The 21,979-nt window shown below is 41.9% G+C and overlaps 3 protein-coding genes and 1 long non-coding RNA gene across 5 annotated transcripts in view; 2 read left to right on the top strand and 2 right to left on the bottom strand.

Moving 5' to 3' along the window:
• The window catches only part of LOC135310606 (uncharacterized), a 40,881-nt gene extending 28,852 nt beyond the window's left edge, over positions 1-12,029 (bottom strand). Inside the window, exon 1 of the long non-coding RNA XR_010370673.1 lies at positions 11,247-12,029. This is a non-coding gene — a long non-coding RNA (uncharacterized LOC135310606). The remainder of the gene's footprint in view (positions 1-11,246) is intronic.
• Positions 151-4,683, top strand: MOCS2 (molybdenum cofactor synthesis 2). 2 transcript variants are annotated; one of them, XM_064438734.1, is made up of 4 exons: positions 151-412; positions 768-889; positions 3,302-3,438; positions 4,555-4,683. In XM_064438734.1, exons 1-3 carry the CDS (start codon positions 401-403, stop codon positions 3,426-3,428), a joined length of 261 nt encoding a protein of 86 aa, XP_064294804.1. In that variant the 5' UTR covers positions 151-400; the 3' UTR covers positions 3,429-3,438; positions 4,555-4,683. The 2 variants fall into 2 exon arrangements, with proteins under 2 accessions (XP_064294804.1, XP_064294803.1); XM_064438733.1 differs by having other exon boundaries at positions 155-412; positions 3,302-3,448.
• Positions 4,561-8,865, top strand: LOC104053630 (molybdopterin synthase catalytic subunit). Its single transcript, XM_009515091.2, has 4 exons — positions 4,561-4,681; positions 5,485-5,638; positions 7,087-7,210; positions 8,394-8,865. The coding sequence occupies exons 1-4, from the start codon at positions 4,561-4,563 to the stop codon at positions 8,460-8,462; spliced, it is 468 nt and encodes a 155-aa protein (XP_009513386.1). The 3' UTR covers positions 8,463-8,865.
• A 16-nt stretch (positions 12,030-12,045) lies between the features above and the next one.
• Positions 12,046-21,979, bottom strand: part of ITGA2 (integrin subunit alpha 2) — a 69,744-nt gene continuing 59,810 nt past the window's right edge. Inside the window, exons 28-30 of the mRNA XM_064438731.1 lie at positions 20,599-20,688; positions 16,979-17,095; positions 12,046-16,217 (exon numbers count right to left, since the gene is read on the bottom strand). Of these exons, the coding sequence (XP_064294801.1) occupies positions 16,128-16,217; positions 16,979-17,095; positions 20,599-20,688 (297 nt within the window). The 3' untranslated portion in view covers positions 12,046-16,127. The remainder of the gene's footprint in view (positions 16,218-16,978; positions 17,096-20,598; positions 20,689-21,979) is intronic.

Raw genomic sequence — 21,979 nt, 5'->3', positions numbered from 1 at the left:
GTGGACGTGTAACGTTTGGAATCATCTGCAATCTGTATGCCCTCTGGGGACTAAGTCCATGTGAAAACATGGCTTTTAAGGCGCTGCCCCAAAATCACAGGTTGCACTTACGGTGCAAAGCCACAGCCTCTCAGTCCCTGATCCCCCGCCACCCTCCAAAGGAAGGCCGCCTCCCACCTCCGTTACCCACCCGTGCGAGGGGGAGAGTCCCCGAGGCTGCCCGCGCCGCACCGATAGGCCGCGCACGGCCCAGCTCGGCCAGGCCTAACAGCGGCGGAGCGAGCCGCGCCGCGCTCCCGGCCCAGGCCGCAGGGGGCGGTCCGCGCCCTGCGCCTCCCGCCCGGGCGCAGGCGCCGGGCTGACCCGCGGCGGAGGGCTGCCCGCCCGGGACGGCGGCTCCATGCGCTGCCAGGTAGGTGCAGCCTCCCCCGGGGGAGCGGGCCCGGCCGGCGGCGCGGTAGGGCCGCCTCGGCCCGCTCCTCGGCGGCCAGGGCGCCAGGCGGGCGGCCGGGCTAGGCCGCCGGGCCGGGGTCCGCGCTGACTTACACGGCCTTCCCCCACCCCGACCTTCCCCTACTCCCCTTCTGACAGCCGGGGCGGGAGGAGCGCCCCACAGCTTGTCGGCATTAAACAGAGCCAGGGAAGGCTTTTCCTTACGCTGGTTTGGTTTCGATTGTTTTGGTGTTTTCGGGGAAGGTAATGTGCAGTAGCGGTTGTTTTTGGTCAGTAGGCCCCGCTTCCCTGACGGGCGTTTGTTCTCCGAGCAGGTCTCGGTGCTGTATTTCGCCAGGAGCGCGGAGCTGGCGGGGCTGCGCTGCGAGACCCTCTCGGTGCCACGACAGATCACCTCTCTGCAGCTCTGGGAGGAGATCGTCAAGGTGCACCCAAGGTATTGTGCGGTGCACAGAGTTCGATGTGGTTGTGGGTTTTGTGGTAAATACAGATTCAGCCTTTAGAGTTCAGCTGGAACACGTATCTGTACTTTGATACCATGAAAACAGTGGCATTGCCTTGTTTTTGCAACTTGCAGGAAGCATTGTGTGTTTTGGCCACTTGAAAATGCTGTAGCTTTACGTATGTAGGAAGGCTAGGTCTAATAAATGTACCCAGAAGTTGAGCCTGAGGGGTGTTTTAAGACATTGCTCGGGAGGGCTGCAGTGCGGTAGCTGCACTGCACTTGAAAATGGAGCTGTGTTATTAACCTGTGGAGAAGGTGAGATGTCTCAAGAGATCAAGCACAGCCAGGGCAATAAACAAGAAAGTCATGATAATGTGCAGGTGTTTACATTCACTTGTCTTTAACTGTACTGTTGGCCTTTGGTCTGAGCTTACGGCATGCTCTGGAAGGCAGGTCAGGAAGGGAACTGAAGCCCTGCCACAGGCCAGCCACTCAACCTTACAGCGTAGATAGTCTCAACTGCTTTCAACCTCCTCTGCTTTGGAAAAAAAGAAACCAAAGCACACTGTTGGTTGCATTCATAGGGATTCTGGTCCTGAGAGAGCGCTAGGTGTGTGTTGTAAGGACCCCTGTGGCGCTGGTGCTCTATGGGCATGTCAGCAGAAATCCCCCCTCAGGTGAAGGCTGAGGGAGGTATTCAGCCCTGTGAAGAATGAGTCTGGGATAGGCGAAGGTGCAACACCATTTTGGAGGGGGAGGAAAAAAAAAGGTGCAGCCGAGGTTGAGGTCCTCAGGATTTAGTGCTGAATGCACTGAAATTCTCATAACTTTGGACTTAGGTGCCAAAGTCTTCCGTAGCCACCAGCCTCCTCTATTAGATCTACTCTCAAAGGCTATGAAAAAAAATTTCATAGTGGCATCTGTTTCCAAATGAGAAGCTCTAACCAAATGTTAGACCAGGGGCCTTTTCCTCACAGAGAATTGAGACTAAGTGTGTTTTGGGGAGGAGACTACAGGGAATTAGTGTTCTACTTTGCAGCCTATTACTTGGTGTCAAAAGCAGCAGCAACACCTTTTGTTGGTTTGTCATAGTTTGTCAACTTTGTCCTTCTATGAATGATGACTTGGGGCAGTGTATTTTGCATGTGCAGTTACTTCACAGTGGCCTTCTTGGAAAATGCTTCTGCTCCTAGCTTTTCTGGAAAAACTCAACATAATTGTGGGGCATTGACCACAGACTTCTGTTCACATTGCTAATGGATATACAAACTACAGCTTGAGTGTACTTGACAGCGCTCTTCTGTTCCACCCATTTTCCCCAATGAATTAACTTGCAAGTGACATTAATTAGAGCCCATCCTTCTAATGGGCACTTCAGTTCCATAGTTGCGCTCAGTTCCTCAGTGGCTTGCTTTACTTTCCTACAGTCCCTCCCTTCAGCCTGCCCTCTAAGTCACTGCTACTGTGTTTTGCTCAGCCTGTGTCTTGCCTACTTTTGTCTATGTGGCTGATAGGAAATAAGATGATCTTTTTTAGCCTTTTGGCATGCCTGCTTGTTTCTAGGCAATACAGCTCTCTGCTGTCTGTGCCAGATTTTGTAGCCTGAGTCAATAACAGTTATCATGCCTGATCTTCTGAAGTAAAATGTTGGCATTCTTTTTCTGTTATCTTACTGGTGTTCCCCTCATACTCACTGTGTGATTGCACTTAGTCATGAAGGTGACTCCCTGCCTTATGGTATCCAAAGCTGTGGACAATCACAGCAACATCTCACAGATGTGAAGTCAAAGAATACAGAGAAGATCTGCCAGAAACCTCACCATATCCACCCTTTTAGTTCTGTTGCCACTCCTTATCAATAGCAAATTTCAGACCTGTAAGTACAAAAGACTCAAAGCCTCATGAACTGTGAGGTTATACAGCAAGAGCATCTCTTTGACCACTGAATCTTCATGAGATCTCAGGAACAGCATCCTGCAATGCTTCTTGCTGTGTAAGAAAATTGCTCCGGTCCAGCCAGACTGAATCAGAGGAACATTTCCTTCTAATTCCACAATGGATGGTTGCTACCTCTTGAGTTACCTACTTGTTTGTTAGAAGCTGCTGAAGTGGGTCTGGTATACATTGGTTTGTTCTGATGTAGGCCTATGACAAATCCAGTTCCTTGTTTCTAAAAATTATACTGAGTTTGTCTCTCCTTAGCCACCACAAGAAGATCCAAGAGTAGGAGGTAGGTGGGTGTTGTATTTTTGAAAGTGTATTGGAAGCAGAGTTGCATAAGTCTGAGTGGTATTTACCTCAGCTGCCCTAGACTGTGCACCAGTTTGTTGTTTAATGAAATCTCATGGTTAAATGAAAACACTCTATTTAGAACTTATTTGTGCCCCTGCCAATCCCCCGCAGGCTTGCTGTCATCCGGAATCAAGTGGTTTTTGCTGTTCGGCAAGAGTACGTGCTTCTTGGAGAACAGCTCCTGGTCCTGCAGCCTGGAGACGAGATTGCCATCATCCCACCAATTAGTGGAGGCTGAGTCTGCCCAGGTTCTGTTCGGTAGTGTCACTTCTTGTTTAAATTTCCTATGGAGTGTCATCCTCTGCTAACATATCTCATGTATAATGTTTCAATAATCTTTTTTTTTTTGTTTAGGTCTGGAGATGTGATTGCGGTTCTCTCCCTTCACTCCAGTATTCTCTTGAGAGAGCATAACTTGCATTTCCTACTGGAGAGAACCATTCTGCTGACCAGAAACTATAAGCTGGTGTGGAAATAAATGATCATTACATATGCAGTAAATGGAAGAAAATTGCCAGAGAGATCAGGCATTGTTTTGAATATGGGTTTTAGGTCTTGTTATTCTTTTGTAGTTGTCTCTGCTGCCAATAGATACCCAACTTGCCTAAGTAAGATAATAATGAAAAACCTCCTGACACTTTTTAATGAAAAAGATAATACAGAAAAAGAATTGGTGGCTTCTTAAAAAAAACCAAAAAACCCTCCTTTTTTGTTTGTTGCTGTCAAAGGAACAGGCACCCTTAGAAAAGCTTAATTTCTTTTCATGCTTTCAGGTGTCAGTCCATGTATTTACTGCACCTTGTTCTATTGCTGGTGCTCAAAATAATTCCTTTCCTCCACATTCTTAGATGAAATGCTGACTGGTTTCTGCTCAGAGAAATTGTATCTCCTGTGTCACTGAAACAGACTGACAGTATGAGGTCTTGAATGTCCTGGAGAGCATATTAAACTTTAGGCTCAGAACCCTAATCCGTGTTTATCAGAAATATCTGGTTCAGGGTAAGATAGGGAGGAGGAGCTCACACTTTTACCAAAGATTTATGAGCACCAGTGGTCCATGCTGGTTGATTGTACTGTTAAACTGGGACCTTACACTAGTTGTAGTTTTGTCCTACTGGACCAGACTTTCCTACCAGGAAGGAATCTGTGTGCATTAAAAACCAGGTTATTGATATTTGCAATTAATATTCTCTCAGCAAGTCTGCTGAGAAGTGAATTTGCCATGGAGACTGGTCTCTTGGGGTGAGGAGTTAGATGGTGCATGTGTTCTGTATAAATTGGGGCACAGCTCTGGATGAAAAGCAGTTGGCCAATGCTAGTATCACTAAAAACAATAACAGTCTGTTTGGTTTCGGCTTTTCTAGTGAGCTATGGATGAATGTGAAGATGTGCCAAAAGATTTTATCAAACTCAAGTCTGGAAAGCTCTCTGTAGATGAAGTGTCAGAGCTGGTCATTTCACCATACTGTGGGGCAGTGTCTCTGTTTATTGGTGAGTTTAATATTTCTGAGCTGTATGACTGGGTGTGTTAATGGTCTAATAAATGGAACCTAGATTGTCCACACCCCAAACTTGTGCTTCTCAAATAAATAAATTCCTGGACTGAAACCAGTGTGTTTAGAAAGCACATCCTGAATTATTTAGAACAAGACCATGGCAGCTCTTAAATGGTTGCACTGGGACAAAGTGGTGAGAAGCATATGTGCTGGTGTGGCTACCCTAGGGCTGAACAAAACAGCAGCTCTGAAGTACAGGGACTTCGGGAGCTATTCCCCCATCCCCTTGGACACAGCTCATTCAATCTGGGAAGTGGGATGTTGTGGCTATGCAAACCACAGGTCCACACCTGTGTGAAAGCTCCTCCAACTCAGACCTTGGTTGAAAGTAAATTACTGTTTTACCCATGGGCTGGTGAAGGTCAATACTAATAGCTCTGTCCTGTTGCTTAATGTACATGATACAGATCTTGAAATCTTGGGCAAATGCAGTAATAGCACCTTAGCATTTACCACAGAAGATGTCCCAGCCTTGGGCATTACAGACTGCAGACTTGCATGATGTGTAAACTAAACGCTTTCTTGTATTTTTAAGATTTCTCTTGTTCTCTTTATCTCTTTACACAGCTATGATTAGGGAAGGTTGTTTATATTTGCGTAATGCTGACCTTGACCATAGGAGGAGATCCTGGGTTTTACTTAGTATTTGTATGTAATATTATATAACAAATCTATTATCAATACAAAATATATATTTATTTACTCAGTGCTTTTGGTTGATAAATTGTTTGTGTTTAGGTACTACAAGAAATAATTTTGAAAGGAAAAAAGTGATTCACTTGGAATATGAAGCTTATACTTCAATGGCAGAGGCTGAAATAAAGAAAATCTGCAGAGATATTAGACAGAAGTGGCCATCAGTCAAACATATTGCAGTGCAGCATAGACTTGGGTATGTATGACCAGACCCCATCCTTCTGCAAGTGCAATATTAATCCTTGTCTGGTGCATGGCTGTGCTTACATAGTTACAGGACATGGAGGAGTCTTTGTAAACTGTAATGCAGCAAAGCTGGCTGCAAGTTCAAGCTCTCGCTGTGGAGCTGTTTCAGAAATCATCTTTTCAAAAAATGTGTGTATTTGTGTTGTTTGGAGTCTGCATTTAGCCTGCAGGATTGTTGTTGCCAGTCTGATGGTTTGCAAGTAGGAAGAAGGGATTGAGATTTCATTCCAGAAAAGGGGAGACTGTTGATTTGTTTCATCATTTTTTAAAGACGTGAAGCTGGGAGCACTTTCCTTTTTTTTTTCTTTTTCTGTCTTCCATTGAGGTGCTGCAGAATGTTCTTACTGTCAGATTTAAGTCAAATTATGCCATAGGGAACCTGAAAGCTTAGACTATGGGGACAGAAAGACCTGGTAATTGCCAGCCATGTTTGCCAGAGAACCTCCCATTGTTCCTTACGTCTTGGTTAAGCATTTTCTCTTGGGTTCAAATCATGGAATACTAGTGTGTCTGATGTACTCTTGAGTCTTCACTGATCATCACATTTCTCACTGAAACTAGCAGGATTTGCAGAGGCTGTGGGAAATGCTTGTTATCCATTTCTCTTGGCAGAAGGAACTTAGGAGGTGATCACAAAGGGTAATATTAACTCTGAGGTGTCGTTTCCTTAGATATCCTGTGTAGCCAACAGAGGGTGATTCTTTGAGGGCAGCTCAAAGAATTTAAGCGCAGATTTTTCCTAGGAACTGTTTGCCATAAGAGACTTATTGTAGAGGGAGGGTTGGGAGGCAGCTTTTGGGAATACTACCCTTGTGAGAAGCAAAACAAAACCTTGTGCTGCTTCTGTTAAGTTTGGAAAACAACACGCCAAACAGGAAAAACTTCATAATTTGAAATCAGAATTTGTCAAAAATGAAGTTTCATTGCAAAACCTGCTTAGTCTGAGGGACTTAATTTTGTCTTTCACAAATTTTTGTGCAAACTGAGATGATTTTGAAGGTTTTCAGATAAGAACTGGCTGTTCCTAACTTTATATTGTTCATTGTTAAGTAAGCTTCCAGTGAGTTTCCTATGCATTGTTGCAAGTTAGCAATTTTCCCCTCTTCATGCCACAGACTTTATTTTAAAAAAAAAAAAGAAAGAATGGAAGAAAAAAGCCTATGTCTGGTGGGTTTATTTATTCTAAAGTGTGGAATTCTCACATCTGGTACTGATTTTGGTTGTGGTATTCCTTCTTTTAAGAAGTGTATAATCTTTTGGACATGGCTTGACACTTGCTCAGTATGATGAGTCAGGAGAGCATGTGGCCAGAATACTGACGTGACATGGCCACAACTTTTGGGTGCTGTTGATGTTAAGCATTAGCTAAAGCTGCTGTTGTTCCTCTTCTCTCCCTAGTGTGGTTCCAATAACTGAAGCAAGTGTAATTATTGCAGTCTCCTCTCCACACAGAGCAGAGTCCCTTGAAGCTGTAAAGTACTGCATCGATACCTTAAAAGCATCTGTCCCAATATGGAAAAAGGTACGTTTGGGGACAAATTTGGTTTTACGGCTGTGCCAGTCTTAGACAGCTGGGCTAAAGGCTGCTGCTCTTAAGGGATGAATCTGAAGCTTTACTGGCAGCAGCTGCTTCTGATGGGATGCTAATGTCTACATTCAGTTTCCTTTAATGCAGTCAGGCCCATCTGTGGCAGGTAGGGCACCTGGAAGGCCCTTCCTTGCCTATACCATCCAGCTCCTCTTCAGCACCGTCCTGGGGTTGAAGTGAAGGAGCTCTGAGCTTTCCTTTTTTGAGTGCAAATCTCAGTTCTGCACAGGCTTGTGGAAGAACTTTGAGTCACCTCTGCTTTGGTCAGCATTGCATTTTGCAAATAAAAGTGGCATTTCTTGTTTTTCTGTTTTCCTTTTATCCCTGTGGCCTTGGGAAAGCACAAAGCGTTAAGCAACAGCACACAATGAAGGGATGAGCAGAGGGCCCAAAGCTAGTATGGACACACAGACAATGTGTGGAGAGACCAGCCTGGGTCTAGAAAGAGCCCCATTGCATAACAACAGTACTGCATGCAAGTAATGAGCATTACCTCTGCCTTCTCTCCGAGGCAGAACTTGGCATGTGGTAACAGTGATGTTCTCTGCATTACTGCACTTTCTGACACCTCTTTCAGGAGACAGGAGTTCTGTGGTCTCAGAAAGAATAATCAGGGGCTCAGAGCCCTGCTGAATTTGCTCCTTAGGCCTGGACTGCTGCTGGGTAGTTCAGTCTGTCCTGAAGATCTAATACTCACTGTATTTTCTGTATTGTTGCCATTTTCATTTTTTAAATATTGACATTTTGTATATGCTTAAATACTCCCCTAAACATTATGGTACAGTAGGTCAACGTGGCAACATGTAAAAAGGGCAGCTTCAGACATGAGTGCTGTGGCAGCTTTTAAATAATTTCTTCTAGATCTTTCTTGAATTGACTTCAGTATAGATGGGCCCTTCTAAATTTAATGGGGCTCAGCCTGATGTTCAGCATCTGCCCACATGTAAGTCAGTATGTTCTAAGGGTGGTGCCCTCTTTTCTGTTTGCCAGGCAAGTGCTGTGTAGTCCTGTTGTAATCAGTAAATAATAGCAGGATGGCTGTTGCGTTATTTGGCTTGGGTTGTGCAGTATCTAGCAGACTCCCACAATATTTCCCATTCTTTGTTTATATTTGCAGGAAATTTATGAGGATGAATATTCTTGGAAAGAAAACAAGGAATGCTTTTGGGCAAATTCAGAAAAGTAACTACTCTTTTAAAAAGAAAGTGTTGCTGTTCCTAATGAGCATACTGGTTTAGCTTTGAGTTGTTTTTATGGAGAATCTGTATGTTCTTCAGTGGTTGTAATAGACATTTCAATCTGAATAATTTAAGTAGGACTGAATGAAATGAATGAGTAATCATTAGGGTTTTTAGATATTCTTGACTCTCCTTTGAAATCATGTCTTTGGCATTTTAATACGGAGTCAGGATTTAAAACAATCTTCCTTAAAACTCTTGTTTGCAAGGTGTTTAGTCCTCTTTGATATACATTGCTTTAATGACTTTACATTGGTAGTCTGCATTCACTGTCTGCTTGGGAGGTCACAACAGGACAACTGGATTTTTTTTTTATTCTTAAAAAATAAAATCCTGCATAGTTTAATTTTATGTGACTGTAGAATGAATTTGCAAGCTTTATGCTATTTTGACATTCTTATAACATGAAAGCTTCTTGAAGTAGATGAAACATTTTGGTTCAGAGAAGAAAATGTAAACTATACCCCAGAGTTACTAATTTTTTGGTAGTGGTTATGTTCCAGTAGCTCAGTCTCAGAAACATTTTTACTGTGCAGCTGATATTACAAGTCCATTGCATTAAAAAATACAGACAGACCTTGATTCAAAGTTAGATCTACTACTCTACTAGCAACAAAATTGCATTAGCAATAACACGCAAACTCATAACTACTTAATGATGTCTAAACATGATTAATATTGAAGGAGCCTTTTTGGCTGTGTAATTGTTTGGTGCTGCAGAATAAAAAGGGCAGCTATTATTATAAATAGGCAAATAGAAGTTTAATTGGTTTTAGTTGCTTGACTTTGGACATGTTAGGACTCAAAGTCATCGAGATGGATTAGTTTTTCAAAGGCAAGTGAGTTTGTTGAACTTTCTGCAGTTTATATATGCATTTATGATTCTAATACGGGTTTTCTCTTGTTACTGTGTTGAAACCTAGTTAAAAGAGAAAAATACTGTCATAGCATACCTGAGCTTCCACTGGGAACAACGGTCTGCTGGTCTGAGCAAGACAATTTTATTTATGTTATTGTAATGTGCCATGATAGTGTTTAGATGCTAAGAGTTCAAAGTCCCATTACATATGGTATTTTTACTAATGCTGAGAGGAGGTTTTATCTAGTCATCATTATCAATGTAGACAAGGTAGGTATAAAGGAAGGGGAATGAGGTAAAGAGAAGTAAAATGGTTTGCTCAAGTTTATATATCATTACATCACACCACACTTGAGCGTCAGCTGTATAATGCATTTCATTGTGTCTGCAGTAAAAATCTACAAACAGCTGCTAGCTACACAAAATAAAATGAGAAAAATAGGCGAGGATCTTTTTCGCCAGTGATCGCAATCAGTTTTAATACTTAGTGATGGTTACTCTATCTGGATTAAGTAAATGCCACGGAAACATGCTTCAGGCAGAAGCATGGTTAAAATGTGCTTGTCAACTTACTGATACGCTTTCCTCAGTGGAAGTAAGTCCTTCCTCTGCAAGACAGCAGGTTCTCCTTGCATTCTCCTTGCACACTCACACAGCCTCTAAACCATGTGGGCCCTATCATCTAGGCAGAGCTCAGCAAGGTCGAGTTTTGCTTTGCTTTGGAGGTTGGAGAGAGGACCTCTGCTATTTGAATGTCATTTTTACCCCAGGAATTGTACAGAATCCCAAGTACGGATCACTTCCTCTGTCAAAAAAATTCTTTTTGTTTTTAGAAAAGAAAACCACAAACTTTCCCATTTTTGGTGTTCATTTTTCCATGTTCATGTTTGCTGTTACCATGCAACTAATGTATTAATTTCAGAAAAATAATGGGCTATCTTGCCTTGTAGTGGGATGGTTTATGAATGAAGTAAAGCCTATGCGGTGCTTGCACACTGGTGCTGTGCTCTGATAGAGAAAAATAGTGGTATTTAGAACAGTTAAATTGTACTTGTACCCTGCTATGATTGGGGCAATTCCTGTTGCTCTAGTGCCTCTCTAGTGCTGCAGTCTCCCGGAAGACTTCTCTGGGGTGACCTTAACTGCACCTTCCCCATCAGCAATGCAGCTGGGAAGGAGGGTGCAGAAAAGAGGAGAAAGAATAATTGTGTACTTCCCCACAGTGACCAGGAACAATGAATGGAAGAGATGTTGCACTGAGTCACAGCTGAATGTTACAATGTGTGTATGCTGCCATGGTCAAAACAATGAAATGTCATTTTGTGTCCCTAGCTGTGCATGAGGCAAATACTGCTTTGTTCTGGAACAATGATGTATCAGTCTTGTGTAACTTTGGGTTCTTCAGCTGACATCTAAAAGCGAAATGGAAATGCCTCCAGGAGGGATGATGTACATATTTAGAGGTAAAATGTATCTCACTGAAATTCAAATCCATACTTTGAGCTCAGTGTTCCGGCTCCCTCTGTAGGGTTACCCTCTCTGTTAGGGCAGTGGTATTGTACAAGGGCAAATTACTTTGTTCTAAGAAAGCTGCCTAAGGCTATGTCTGGAGCAACTCAGAAGTGCTTCCAAATTTCCAGGCCAGGGATGAATTCTGGCTGTGCCTGACTTCATGTCAGGGTAAGATGTGGCTGCACACATCCTGGTTCCCACACATGCAGGACTAGGCTGCTGGATGAAGACTATCTTGTGTTCTGGTGAGGTCTGTGAGTGGGATGATAGGCAGCTGCAGATCAATATACAATGCAGTCCTAGCTTTCTGGGACAAGTCCAGCTGTTTTTCTGCCTTGGCTAAAGGGGAGGGTAATCTCACCCTGCTGTGGCTCTTCCAGCCGTGTCACAGCATGCTGCAGAGGTAGTGGCTCCAGGTGCAGCCAGATGTTCCCAAGAACACTGCAGACGAGAGGGTTATCGTGATTACTGTAGAGATCTGCCAGATGAGGGGTGTTTGCGGAAGGGAAGCGCATGTCTTCAGAGTGAGAATATGTACTTCTGAAAAGATGTCTTGGTATTGGCTGGCAACATTTGAATACACTGATCCATCCCTTTGTCTGGCAGAATGTCCGTATACTAGCATTGCTTAATTCTAAAAGTTTCCTTTCCTGATTTTGATCTTGCATTCTGCTGTTTGCAAGAGAAGCTCAGTCTGATGGATACTATGAAAACAGTAACTGATGGATTGTCGTGACCTACATGGTGGGGGAGGCAGGACTGTTATGAGGACCCTACCCAGGAGATGGCAGCCGAGAGATAGCTGTGCCGAAGGAGCAGCTTCCACCCTGCCCAGCTGCAGGCTGTGCTGGGAAATACAGGCACTCGCTTCAGCTGTCATATATGAAAGTGCCACTGTTGCACTCAGGAATCTAGCCTTTAGATTGCTTAACTTTAAACTAGATTTTTGGGTTTTCTCTCAGCTTACTTTTCCCATAGCTGTTCAAGGAATTTGTAGTTTTATAGACTAACACATTCATTTGCTCTATCAAAAACATTGAAAGGAAAAAACTGCTAAGACTAATTATTAACAAAGTGAAATCTTCTGTGACAGTAGGCAATGCTACCCCTTTGCCCCCCCAAAAGCTCTCAAAACTCAGTCTTGAGCTCTTCTGTGGAGGTACTTGAAGGAAGAGAGTTAAGAATACACTGACGACTATAAATCAGCTGTTGCTTTGTGTACCTTAGGTCTGTTTTTAAACACAACCTAACCATACAATTTGACCTTATCAAGTGTTACAAAAACTAGCATCCTGATGTATCTTTACAGCAGTTATGTTTTTAAAGTTCCATTTTGACTATTTTAAGAAAAAGAGGCAAATACATTTTAAAAACTGCCAGCACACCTAAGCCTGTGATTGCATATGAATAATGGATCATAAATGAGGGCAGAAATGTTGACATAAAAACTAGGAGTCAACCTTTCTGAGGCTGTGAAAAATATATATACTTTTTTACCTTTAAAGGCAATAAAAGGTTGAGACAATTAGCTACAGATTTTGAGATGCATTTTCATGCCTTCATTTTCTTTAGTCTTTAATTTGTAAGCTTTTGTTGTGCCTCAGTTTTGGATATAAAGGATAATACAGGTCAGTATAAAAGGAAATCTGGCTTTCAGTTCTGCAGAACACAGACTTGTGAAAGATGGAGTTTTGTGCCTTAAGATTAGGGTAATCTGGTTCTGTATTATGGAAGTGTTAAAGGTGGTAGCCTGAATATTTATGTATCACTGTTAGAAGTACGGACAAGTTCAAAGTAGGGAAAAAAAGGAAGCTCTGTGAAAGTGGTTAGTTTCCAGGTGGTAGTTACTGACATGACTGTCTTCCCATTCACAGCCAAGTACCTCCCTCTCTTCCTTTCCCACCGTGCTCCTGATGAAGCATTGCATTTGGCTTTTCCAGATTATGGTGGGGAGTAGCCAGAGCTGGTGTCAGGACATGCTACTGCTGAGCAGTTCTGTACATAGTCTAAAGTGCATGGCCTGAGACTGGCAGAATGCAGTGTAATTTTAGATGCCAGTGATGATAACCCCCGTGTTTATAGGAAGACCTGACTGTGGTAAGGTTTTAACTCTTAACTATTCAACCAGAGCTATTCAAATATAGATATTTTGCACATGAACTAACTTACACTACAATATAGCTTATCGGTAGTGTTATACTCATGACTGTAACCTACAAGACTTCAAGTGCAGCTTCTTTGTATACCTAGCAGAGTCATCCCTTTAGGGTTTTCACTGTGTGCTACTGGAACAAAGAAATATTTGACCCCTTATGTAGTGCTTTTTCAGTAGGATTTCTTCACTTCAGGTTGTTATTTAAAAATAATGAGGCTGTGTTCAGCAGTATTCTTGTTTTTATTGCAGTAACACTGTTAGGCCCTCAGGTAGGCACCACAGTGACACAGTCCCTGCTCCCATAGAGCTTACACGCTAGCTTTCGGAAGTCAGTTTGATTATAAACACTTGTGCACATCCCAAATCTATACATAGGCTCATATGAAACTATCTCTGATTTTAGACTTGATTCTAGTACTTCAATAAGTCTGCAGCTAGATTTCAAGACCAGAATCAGATATAACTTGAGTTTGCTGAAGGTATTCCTGACTTTTCTTGCTGTAGGCACAAACAGAAGCACATGCTGAAGAGCTCAACGTTTCGGAATATTATTTTACCTGTAATGTGCTGTTTTAAAAAAGTAAAACTAAAAAAAAAAACCCAACCCCTTGTGCATAATACAAAATATACATAATACTTCCAGCATTATTTGTGGCTGTGCCAGCTTAAAAGTGCAAGAGACTCACCCATTACAAAAACGGAATTAGCCATTTAAGTATTAATTTTAAAAGAAAAACTAGTAACTTGAAGTGGTTAGGATACAAAAAGCTTACCCATTGCTATGCCTTCCCTTTATTTTGGGAAAAAGTAGTATGTCCAGGCTGGGGGAAAATCCCGTTGTCTGGGACAAAATAAAACCCAGCAAAGACTACTGAACTGAGTCATTGCTACCTGATTGATAAACTGTTAAATCCCCATAGAAGTTGGATGTCAGATACTGACCTGTACCTCCCACCGAAGGCGGAAGAAGGAAATCTGGCTGAATGCCTAAATGTCCCTTGCAAGCAGCACTAAAAATGAAAGATGCTGCTGTCTGCTCTATTGTGAAATTCCCCCACTGGCCTGGAGTGCATGACCCTGGTTATGTAGGAGCTTCCCACACATAGGAGTGTGGGGTTATGTTTTCTTTCTCACAAGTTTACACAAGAATTGAGGCAGACAAATTTTTATCTTTACTTTCAGAGCATTTGCCCTCAGGGTTTATAATTACAAGTCAGGAGCTTATTCTTTAGCTTTATGCAATTGCTACTCTTGTTTTGTTTTTAAATAATTGTTTTGGTCACAAACTCAACTGATGGCAACAGTCTTGTTGGACAGTTGATATCAGAATCTGGATTGTTTTTCAGAATGTTAAAAAAACCCACCCCAAAACATTTCACAGATACAAAATAAATCCAAAACACACATAAAACTACACTGAGCACAATCCAGCAAGTGAGGCTGTTATTTGCCGAAGAGATGGTTGGCTCCTGACTGATTACTGATTAAAAAAGACTGAGTAAAACTTTCAAACATGCTCAAGCCTAGTTCTTGAAGAGTCCCTTAGAAAATAATCTGAAGAGTGCCTAAGCATAATTGCAGTCTAGCTTTGGGGGAAAGAACATGTGACTTCAGGTTCTGAATCAGGCACATTTAATGTTTTACTCTTCAAGTAAATCACCTCGAGTTGAAAACAACCTCACATGCATGGCAGCATACATAAGGACAACACACACATCTTCTCTCACCATCAATTATACGCATAAATGCCAACCATGAGAGAGAAAGGCAGCCAAAAGGCCAATTCCCCTGACTGTTTACAGTCTTACAGCATGGGCCTTTTTAAGACTGAGCTTTCCTTAAAACCAGGCAGCATAACAGCATGTGATAAACTTGAGGTGTGTAACCAACACAAAGTCACCCAGATGTTGTGCTCAGAGCTCCTTGCAGAGCACTACAGTACTTCACTGTATAAAACATAAGTTAACTTCATCAAGACATGAACATGTGGGACCAGATAAAATGTGACAGGTAAGGAGGTCATACTGAACTTTGGTCTCCTGGAAGGCACTGAGATGCTAAAGAAACTAGTGCAGTAAACAATTTACAGAGCTTACATCTTTACTATCCCCTGTGCTAACATGCATACTTCCTCATTCATCATCCCCTTTAGATCACTTCATGCTCTTAGTCTTGCAGAATCTTTCAGTACAGAATTAAAGGCAAGATCTTGACTGCTTCCCTATTTACATCAAAAGCCAAACTGATCTCAGAGGGACTGCAAGCATGAAGCCCAGTGTAACAGTAGCGGTAGTGCTTTTCAAGATGAAATCTGAAAATCAATTGTAACATTGCAGAGAGCATGCTGGAAGTGATTATTAAATTAATATTTTCTTGTCTGAGAGAAAGTATGCAGAAGGCAATTATACATACTATTTGGCAAAACAATATACTTCAGTAATTTAGTTGTGACCTTAGTGCAAGGAATATGGTGAACTTCTGGAATAGTTTGCCCATCCAGTTGTCTGTAGCATCCAGACAGACGTCTTCATACACAGTTCCCACTTTATAGGTTAGTTAAGACAAGGGTTTGCGGTGCAAATTATTTTTCTAACAGTAAGGATGGAGCAAATGAGTTTTCTTCTCCCAGTGTGGAAGTAGTATTCACCACACACTCATCATCAACTTAATAGAAAATGTCCTTTACACATATGGTACTTGTCAACTGAATTACGAACTGATGCTGTTCCACAATAATCTGAAATAAATTGCTCTGTTTCACTCTGCAGTGGATCAGGAGAAAGGTTGCTGGCACAATATGTTACTGTAAACTCCGGACCTGCCAGTTCTAAGGGCTAAGTTTGTTTGAAAGGCAAAAATTTATAAGAAAAGGCACTATAAATCATTTTTGAAAAAAACCAAACTGTCCTGCAGTTACTCTTATAATAGAGTAGAATCTGTAAAATATTCTCATCAATAAAAAGACACTTTCATTAAAAACGTTTAAATGTTACTAAGCTTTAAGGCACTCCAGCTGACAAACCGACTGGATCACAACTACTGTTCGTGGCTCAGATCTCCCCTCTTTATCCACGTAACTCATCATCTTCAGTCTTTTTCCTTTGTGAGTTCTGTAATTTCATCGACATCTTCTATATCCTGTGTCATTTTCTCATACTGCCTCTTGAAGAAGCCAAGCTGTGAGATTAGAATAACACCACATTGCAGTGAGTCATTGATAGTTACATTTCTCAGCTAAACTAAATGTGTGATGGTAGAAATGCACATGTGTGCATGCACACATATACAGTGTTTGATCGTAGACAATTCCTAACTAAAATGTAAGGAGTTGCGCCTTGAACTTCTACCTGGTGCAACTAAATGCCAAAACAGCAGTGCTCAGTAGCTACTTGGTTCCCTGCCAAGATACAGGCATCTCCATGCTACCTTGGTGTGCCAAGGAGCCCTTCAAGCACCAATGGCCTGGCACACAGAAAAGAATTTCTCTCCCCTTAATCTAAATATCCTTTGTAAATTACTTTTTGCCCTTGCCCTTCTCTGTTTTTTTTCTGTTCAGTGTGAATTCTCTCCCTCTTTCATTCTAATTGCCAGCCTTGCCTACTGGGAATATCATGGGAGTTCAGAGCCCAGTTGGGGAGTTACAGAAGGAGGTAGGCAGTGTCAAAAGGGAAAAAGTAAATGCTACAGCCTGTTTTGAACCACTGGAAATGCATTTATCATCCTCGCATTGCCAAATTCTATGGGGACCTACTTCAGAAGTTTGATTTTTAAAGCATTTCTAAATGCTTCCATCGAGGGTGCAACACTAATGCACTATTATTCATACCACCAAACTGCATGTGTGGTTTTGTTCAGCACTAGAGAAGAGAGATTCCAGAGAAAATAGCCCAAATGTATTTATCTATTTCTGCTTTTCAAGAATATAAACACCTACTTACTTTCCACAAAACGGCAACCAATACTAACAGCAAGAGAATTCCAGCCAATATACTGCCAATCACAACACCAACTGGTATCTCAGCTTTCTCATCTGGCTTTATTATTGTAACTGGGATCTGAAAGAAGAGAGATTGTGTGTTAGGGGTTAATGTTAACTCCAAATAAAGTAGGATTTGTGAACCAAATACTTCACTAATCAAGAATAGTTGGACTCCACAGATTCTGGGATCAATGACTGAAACACACAGGCAATTACAGGCCTTTCACTGGTGTCCACAGGTACCTGGTTGCACCACCATGGCACATGGCAGAGCCAGTTAAGGATTAGGGACCCTCATCACCCTTGACCATACACAACAGGCAGAGAAGCAACCTCTTCCACCCAGCTTTCTGCCTGTCCAGGAACAGGAGGTCTTTCAGAGTTGTCCCCATAGTGCATAGACACACCATCACTAGGTAAACCAGACATGCTTACATGCAGGCAGGTAATAGCTTAGTGTAGAGCCTCATCTGCTCAAAACAGGCTTTTGCTGCATCAGCTGGAGAAGAACTACTTCTAACCAAGTGTTGTCAGAGCCTGTTATCTGTGGTGGGCAGCTGTAGGAGGCAAAACTCATCACGGGCCAGACAGCATCATGCACTCGCTGTGTCTGCTGAAATTTCTCCATTCCTGTTAGGCTCCCTTGCCTGCTCTTCCTACCTTCTGGGAAACCACTTGTTAGACCGTCTCATGTTAATCTGTGTTCTCCTGAGTCAACTGCATGAATTTGCTCTAAGATGTACGGGTCAAACAGGAGTGTTTCTAGCATACCTAAGGTTCCTGAACTACAAGCAATATCAGAGAACTCCCAGAACAGTATATGGTATCTGGAAGTTAGCTTTCAGGTGCTATCCCATCTAATTGGATTGGGTATGACCAACTGTACAGTTATATATAACACAGTTCCTCAGGGAGACATGGCAGTAATGTTTATGAACTGTCAAATCTTTGGTTTTAATCTTGGAGCAACAGGCATTTAGCATGAAGGTTTTTTCCTTCCTGAAACATGATAAAAGAAGTCACATTGGTTTACTGTCTCAGGGTTGCTTGCTTAGTGCAGATGTCTGGTGTAATTTAATCTTAAGCTTTCTGGGGAGCTTGCACTGGACTGACATCTCAGTGATTTAAGTCATTTCTGCTGGAAGGCTGCAATGTTGTGCTAGGTGTGGCTATGCGTATTCATTTCATTGAGGCAGGATGGCTTTGTGTATTTCCTAGCCAAATGGCCATAATGATGATTATAGCAGGTTAATGTTCTGTCCTCCAGCTGGCAGTCCTTTCCAACTTGGAAAAAATCTGAAAGCTTTTACACAAAAATACCTAAGCAGCTTCCCCACATAGCATCACAAAGCAATATTAATTCATTTGGCTACGCAGCAACCCAGCTCATCCAAACTAAAGAGCCAATCTCATACGTATGTGCAGTTTGCAGTAATGCTTTCTCTATTAGATTAACAGAAAAGTGGCACTGTTGTAGAGGTAAATTGAGGCCTAAGAACAAATATCTTCCCTGAAGTCAAACTGTGGTCAGTAAGACACCACAGCTGGGTTTCACCTCATCCAGTGTTACATCTGCAGTGTAGTTCCTTGGGTTCTAGTGGAGAAGTACAGGCTTTTATAGGGCCTAGTTCACCCTACTTATTTTCAGGATCATCTTTAGAATGAGATGACTTGCATCTCAGAAATGCCTATTCTTTCTATGGATTAGGGTTTATAGAAGGGCTAACTCTGATGTGGATGGCTAATGTAGATATTAAGTTGGATGAATCCTACCACCCTCGTCTAAAGTAACAGGGTAAGTAGGGAAATAAACTCAGATTGCTTCTGCACTCTCCTGTTCCCAAGGAAGTATGAAGGGCAAAGACTGGGTATTACTGCTGGCCTGCCAAGAACTATATGCAGTGCTGAGTACTGACTCCATCACTGAAGTGTCAGAGCAAACTATCTGCCCTAGGGAGAGTGTACCTTCACCAGCTGGCACGTTTTCCAAGACTTCTCACAGGGCAAGAGGCTATTGAGTAAGGATGAGCTGTAAACCTCACCAAAAGCCACCATGCTTCTTAGGAGCCTTATGGATAACTTTCAAGGCCTGTTCAGCCACTGCCTCAGAGCCATAAAAGACCCAACTGCAGATATTTCACTGGATGGCTGAGGAATTACCTTTTATTTGTCAAGTGATTGACTCAACAGTCATTTGAATAATTAAATTCTGGTTCTCCTGAAATCACCAACAGAACTGGTGGTAATATAAATTGGCAGTATCATGCTCCAGCTGTGGAAAAATACCTAGTAATACATTGTTTATGAGTACCTAAAAAGCCTTTGCATTTAATTGGAGTATTTTATTGTGTATTAATGAGTTTAATCTCCTAGCAGAAATAATACCTCACATAGCTAAGGCACTCAGCACATTTCAAATACAGGCGGGTAATTTTGCTGCAAAAACATGGCATTATTTCCAGTACTACACATATATTTCCTTTGCTTCTTCAGGCACTGGAGGTTTCCCTGCATACAAACGGGTCTATTTAGAGGTTCTTCACAAGAAATGGAGTGATCCATGAGAAAACAATGACAAAAAGTAGTACTGAATTATGGTCTCATTTCCACATTGAGATAAGTCAATATGTACAATCTTTGTACACATTTAACTGACTTTTCTGTTGCCTGTGAATGGGCTATGCTACACATTCTCACAGATATTTGGCTCCCCTACTAACTTACGTTTTGGTCTTCAGTGGCCTTGATTATTTTTATGGCTAAAACAGGCTGGTAGATCTTGTAAAAATAAATCTAAACTTGGTATTGCAAATGGAAGAGTGTTCCTGTCTAGATAGGCCAAGAGAACAAGGTACCTTTCTATTTCAACAGCACCAGAACACAAATGTATCCGTTAAGTGTTGTTTATGTCTGTATACAGCAGATGGAAGCCTTGAGAGAAGGGTTCTATACTGATAAAGTGGTGGTTTAGAGACTTTTCTTGAGATTAGCTGTGTCCATACTGTCCGTATGACAGCCATTCCAAATGCAAAAAATACTCCGCATTCTTTCACAAACGAGGTGAAGTATATTTGCTGGAGACCTGTGCGCAACATCTGTCTACAAACATCAAACCAGATACAATTACAGAAGTAATACTATAAATCAGATCTGTAAACATGTTTCCCAGAGCTCATTTATCTACAACAAGTAATTCTGTTGCAGAAAGAAGTCCAAATTTTGATCTTATCATGAACAGGAGGCTAAATTAATTTCACAGGTTTCTAACTGAGTTTTGCTGATCGTTCTACAGTGTATTTGAGATGTATAGATTTTAACTAAGTCTGATTTATATAGCAGTTGACTGAAATGAAAACACTTTAGTAACATAAGGGAGGTTGTATATAGCCAAAAGAATACATTAATTCAACATAATCACAGAATCATTCAGGTTGGAAAAGAGCTCTAAGATCATCAAGTCCAACTGTCATCAGATTTTGTAATTTGCTATGCACTCCTAAAGGACACTGAAAATTAAGTATTATTACTTTAATACAGTAAAAGAGAGAAGTTGAAAAAATATACTTATCTATCACTTACAGTTAGGGTGTTCTCTCCAATTATAAATAACTCAGGGTTATGTGTATCGATTTTTGCCTCTGCGGAGAGTTGTAATGACTGGAAAGTTAACTGAAAGAGAAGATTAAAAGAACCTGTAAAGCTCTATTATAGGGCAAATCAATTAGAATGTAGACATCCTAAAATAATTCTCTTGTTGAAATGAAGACCTCAGAACCAGAATAAAAATCACGGCATTAAGAAAATTAAAATTATCTTTTTATTTGTCCCAAGCTAACATGTCTGTGACCATAATAATGTATCAGTAATCCAGACTTAATTTTGCTGTTCTTACTTATTAGCAATGAAACTGGAGAACTGGCTTTTTTTTACTGTAACATATAGTTCGTGCAAAACAGAAGGATTTGATTATGTATCCATTTTTACAGTTACTTCAAGGCTGTCACTGCTGCTAGCAGGGAAGAGATGGGGGAAAAGTAACAGTGAGAAAGGGAGAAATAACTCAGCAACAAAAGACAGATGGGGATATATCTCTGGCCTTTGAAAGAAATGGAAACTGGATGTTCTTTCCCTTCCCCGCCCCCCGTCCCCCATCCAATGATTCTGTTTTTCCCCTTTTATTTTTTCCTATCACTATCTGTTTCTTTCCACTGCTGAAATTCTGACATCGCTTCCTCAGCTTAAACAAAGACGACGACAAAAACCTTAAGCCAGTTGCCATTTGAAAATGGACCTTGTGCCAGGTTCCACTTCCCTCTGAGCATGTGTCAAGAGGAGAGGTGGGGAGGGGAGTGTGGCTGTGCAGAGACTGCCAGCTCACTGCTGCTCTTCTGCCCCGCATGGTGGGCACGGAGAGCCCTGCATCCTACAGCACCACCAGGAACAGCCTGAGGTTCACGGGAGCACAGGAGCACTTGCCAGCTGTACCAAATGCAGTGCCTGCTCTGTCAGTTTGCTTCCTCAGCTATTTCTCTATGTCAGGGCCAGGTACGGTGGGCTTGACGCAGTAATGTGAGCAACCGTGGGTCCGCAGCAGCTGATACAGACCAAACTGACAGTCCCTGCAGCACACAGTTATTGCACACCTGCACTGTGGCCATCTGCCCAAGTGTGTCCTGTGCTCCTAAGTGTTCAGAAACCCGCCTCAGCACTACTCAGAGCACCTTGTTAATGACTAAACTCGTCTTTCTTTGCTTTGCTTAGCAGGTACTGGCAAGCCTACTATCCCTTCTTGGACAGTGACTGATTGCCACTAAATAAAAAGGCTGATAATGTGCATTACTGAGTGCTTGCAAGATTATTTGCATTGAACATTGGCAATCAAATAGAAAATAACAAAACAGGAGATGAGAGGAAAATTGTGACATATGATCCTTCCTTCCCATTGCCCAGTGGTAAACAA

Source organism: Phalacrocorax carbo, chromosome Z, assembly GCF_963921805.1.
Source record: "Phalacrocorax carbo chromosome Z, bPhaCar2.1, whole genome shotgun sequence".
NCBI lineage: Eukaryota > Metazoa > Chordata > Aves > Suliformes > Phalacrocoracidae > Phalacrocorax > Phalacrocorax carbo.
This window is presented reverse-complemented; position numbering and strand designations above follow the sequence as displayed.

Bases quoted from the DNA above. Each gene is read 5' to 3' on its own strand.
- MOCS2 (XM_064438734.1), top strand. The intron at 890-3,301 runs GTATTGTGCGGT...AATCCCCCGCAG, and splicing joins ATCGTCAAGGTGCACCCAAG to GCTTGCTGTCATCCGGAATC.
- LOC104053630 (XM_009515091.2), top strand. From the start codon at position 4,561: ATGGATGAATGTGAAGATGTGCCAAAAGATTTTATCAAACTCAAGTCT. The intron at 5,639-7,086 runs GTATGTATGACC...TTCTCTCCCTAG, and splicing joins GCAGTGCAGCATAGACTTGG to TGTGGTTCCAATAACTGAAG. The intron at 7,211-8,393 runs GTACGTTTGGGG...TTATATTTGCAG, and splicing joins CTGTCCCAATATGGAAAAAG to GAAATTTATGAGGATGAATA.